This window comes from Brassica oleracea, unplaced genomic scaffold (genome assembly GCF_000695525.1).
Source record: "Brassica oleracea var. oleracea cultivar TO1000 unplaced genomic scaffold, BOL UnpScaffold01022, whole genome shotgun sequence".
NCBI lineage: Eukaryota > Viridiplantae > Streptophyta > Magnoliopsida > Brassicales > Brassicaceae > Brassica > Brassica oleracea.
The window spans coordinates 15,684-19,071 of record NW_013617596.1 but is presented as its reverse complement, the minus strand read 5'-3'; the positions used below and the strand labels follow the sequence as shown (position 1 = coordinate 19,071).

Sequence of the window (3,388 nt, the reverse complement as noted above, 5' to 3'; positions counted from 1 at the left end):
TTTAATAGAATAGAAGTGTTCCCATCTTTATTAGTGCAACTTGACAAACTTGCTTTAGAATAATAGCATGTGTGTATGTGTTACTGCGTATGACCTTTTCCTTAACATTTGTAGAAGTAGCTACAGATTTTTTAAGAAAATTTAAATAGCTTAAGCATCTCTCATCAATTATGCACACTGTGATATTATCTAACTATATGATAAGAGAAGAAACGAAACATTGAGTGGAAGTCTACTTTGAAATTATGCTATAACTTTGCATAGTAAGTTACAAAACCTTTGACACTAACCGCGAGAAACAAACCTCACGGTAGAATCGACCAACAAGGTTAGCGTTAAATACTGAAATCGTATATGTAGTGTTTTCATGTCGAATGATTAGTGTTTGGCAGAGATTGCAAATCAAGAATGACGACACAGAACATCAACAAGTACAAAATAACAATTTACAAGAGATTTTGGACCTCTCTCTATCTCAGTCCTCTCTATATGCAACTAATAATTAAATTAAAAAGATTGAACAGATGGACTGGGGAAGACGCTGTTTTTGATAATTTGCACACAAGTAGAAACTTCATGATCAATCGAACAACATCACCACCATCCACATAGACCTTTTTTTTTTTATCATAAAAAGCATGAGAACGACAATGGATTACCCCAGATACATAGTTTAGTGTTAGAAGGGGGCAAAGATTTTTTCAGCAAACCAGAAGAAGATCCCATAAGCTACTAGAAGGAAGTGCCTTCTGGAGGTTGAACAAGCTTACGGTTATGCGACGCAGTCATTTCCTTCTTCAGCTGTACCAGTATATCTTCCATTGTGTACTCCCTTTGCCAGTTCGCAAGAAGCCCGAACTTCTTGGGATCCACCTATACATTACAGATGCATATTCAGACATAAGTTACCGAAAGGAACGAGACAGAGAATTGGCAGGGTGATGATTTTTATGTGTACCACTCCTGTTTCATGGTTGACACAAGTCATGTTGATACGTGAATGGAACCGGACAGTGGGAGGTTTCTCAGGGTAATCTTTGTCACAAAAGAGCTTCAACTGATAGATCCTACCTTCATGAACAGTCTGCTCATAGAAGAAGATAAAAATTTAATATCTGTAAGCACAAGCAGAAACAATAACCTTAGTGGTAAAGAAAAAAGCTTAGGAGACTGGACGAGGATAAGAGCATTGATCAATGCTTCTTAAATATAATGAATTAGCGCAGAAGATAAAAGGAGAAAGATATAACTACGTTGTGAGGACCGATGATAGTGCCAGTCCAAGAGCGCATGTAAATGTCATCACCATCATCCATTCCATAGCTCACAGTTCCATCTCCAATACCTTTCTCCCCACGTTCAAGCTCCTCCAGCAACCGGAAATTCCTCGGTACTATATATTGTTATAACAATCCACATGAATCATAACACTAGACACCATCACAATCTTGAGACATCATCAAGTCATTTATCATTGACCAGGCAAATAATCAGAATACGAATTTCAAAAACCCGAAGGATTAAACCCAATACGGATTCCAAAACCCTATAACAGGAAAATCAAAACGAGAACATAACAGAGACTAAAGAAATCGAAATTGTTTACCAACAACACTCGTTCCTCCGGAGCCAAGGGTCATATTTGATCAAAGTCGTGGATTCTATTCGATCCGATCCGATCCGATTTTGAGATCTGATCGTGCAGAGAGCTAGAGCGAGAGACGAGAGATGAGGCAAGGAAAATCAAAGTGAGAATCTGGTCAAATGGGAGAAAGCTATCTTTAAGGGGTAAATTGGGTAATTTAGGGAAAATGGAAAAAATGTTAAATTTGCAACTTTACTACCCAGGAAATTATTTTCTAATGTATAATTTCTTTGAACCAAGTTCGATCGAAACGAGTAAAGAAAGACGGAACTCGCCGTGGAGTTCAAAAGCGTTTTATTAATCGGTGAACGGTAAAATTACAAATAAGGAAAGTTTGATCGGAAAATAAGTCGGTGCTCGGGAAGCGATGGCCAGAAAAATACAAGTCAACGAGAATACAAAAGAGTAAAACCCTAATTCTAGCCGCCAAATGAGTGTGAGTACAGCTGCCGCTTTGTTCCCAATTTTAGGTCGCTTTGACCTAATGGTCGGATTGGACGTTGGGGCCGACCAATCTTTCATGGGCCGATTTGACGTACTTCTCTGAGGCGCCGAACGGAGGGCTGAGCTCCAGTCGTCGCTTAGTCGGGAGTCGTCAACTTGATCCGGCTTTTGATGGACCTTGTGGAAGGATATAATTCATCTTCTACAATAAACCCTCCTAGTTCACTTGTGATAAGCGTAGTCGGTCTTAGTGAATTTATCGAGCAAGATTTAGAAAATGGGAGACTGGGTTGGGTTTCGTTGATGGTTTTTCCCATCGACTGCGCAGCAACTGCGCAATCGGGACCATGAGTAGGGGCAGCAGTATCGCGGTCTGTCGCTAGCTCGGGTTTCCTTATGGTTTGGTTTAACTATCGATTGCGAATCAAATCTGGTTCGTCTTAACTAGATTATTCGAATATCTGGTTTGCCTCTAACCGATTTCTAGTTTTCCCTGAGAAGTGGAAACGTCGCGAAGAGTGGAGGATGAACTTTAGTGGTTTTGTGGGCCCTAATATGCTCGTTTGAACCTAATGATAACGCCTCTAGAGATCTGTACTCGGCTCTTATAAATAGGCGGGTGCGCGTCATTCTGTCTATTCTTCTCCACATATCCATGTACTTTCTCTCTATTCTCTGCTTCTCTCTCTACACTGCCTTTTCTTTCGTCATGTCAAGTTGGTCATGCGAATTGCGCTAGTCATGGCATCCATGAGAAAGATATCAAAGAAACGAAAAGGTAAGGCTGTTCCGTCGAAGCAGGTCCCGAGTGAAGGATCGGCAATCGGCGGGGATTCTTCGGATCTACGGGGCCCTATCCGCAACAATGTCGGCCTAGATTTGACTCGGCGTCACTCGCCTTCTGATGGAGCCGAGAGACCTCGAGAAGATGGTGACGGCCAGGCTGCGACCGTCGGTCCCGAGAGATCTCAGAAGGTTTCCTCGGGAAACCGACCAGCAGAGAAAAGATTGCTCTGTCTGATCCGCTACTGCTTAGGTGATGTCTTCGTGGAACTGCTGCCTCTAAGTTCTGGGTTGGAACGTCCTTATGTAATGGAGTGCCAATCATGGATGAACCTGATGATCTCCTGGTCAAAGGTCGACAGGGTGAAGGCCCTACTGCGGGAATGCGCAGCCACATGGGTGATGTTTATCATCCCGAGGGATGGCCAAAGGCCATGGGCTCCCCCGATAGGGTATCATTGTGTCTACGAGTTGTATTTCCAGAAGGATACTAGGCTAGCTCCCCATTCCTTGGTT

General features: G+C 42.4%; 1 protein-coding gene across 2 annotated transcripts; it reads right to left on the bottom strand.

Annotated features, from left to right (window-relative positions):
- Positions 1 to 530: 530 nt before the first annotated feature.
- On the bottom strand, positions 531 to 1,859 carry LOC106320687 (ubiquitin-conjugating enzyme E2 variant 1D-like). 2 transcript variants are annotated; one of them, XM_013759054.1, is made up of 4 exons: positions 1,607 to 1,859; positions 1,251 to 1,393; positions 959 to 1,084; positions 531 to 873 (listed from the first exon to the last, which is right to left on the bottom strand). In XM_013759054.1, the coding sequence occupies exons 1-4, from the start codon at positions 1,638 to 1,640 to the stop codon at positions 733 to 735; spliced, it is 444 nt and encodes a 147-aa protein (XP_013614508.1). In that variant the 5' UTR covers positions 1,641 to 1,859; the 3' UTR covers positions 531 to 732. The 2 variants fall into 2 exon arrangements, with proteins under 2 accessions (XP_013614508.1, XP_013614509.1); XM_013759055.1 differs by having other exon boundaries at positions 1,254 to 1,393.
- Between the last annotated feature and the right edge of the window lie 1,529 nt (positions 1,860 to 3,388).

What these genes read in the sequence shown, in the direction of transcription:
- LOC106320687 (XM_013759054.1), bottom strand. Translation starts at nt 1,640, where the DNA reads ATGACCCTTGGCTCCGGAGGAACGAGTGTTGTTG. An exon ending in CGGAGGAACGAGTGTTGTTG is followed by an intron (nt 1,394 to 1,606) that starts GTAAACAATTTC and finishes AACAATATATAG; the next exon opens with TACCGAGGAATTTCCGGTTG. An exon ending in TCATCGGTCCTCACAACGTA is followed by an intron (nt 1,085 to 1,250) that starts GTTATATCTTTC and finishes TTCTATGAGCAG; the next exon opens with ACTGTTCATGAAGGTAGGAT.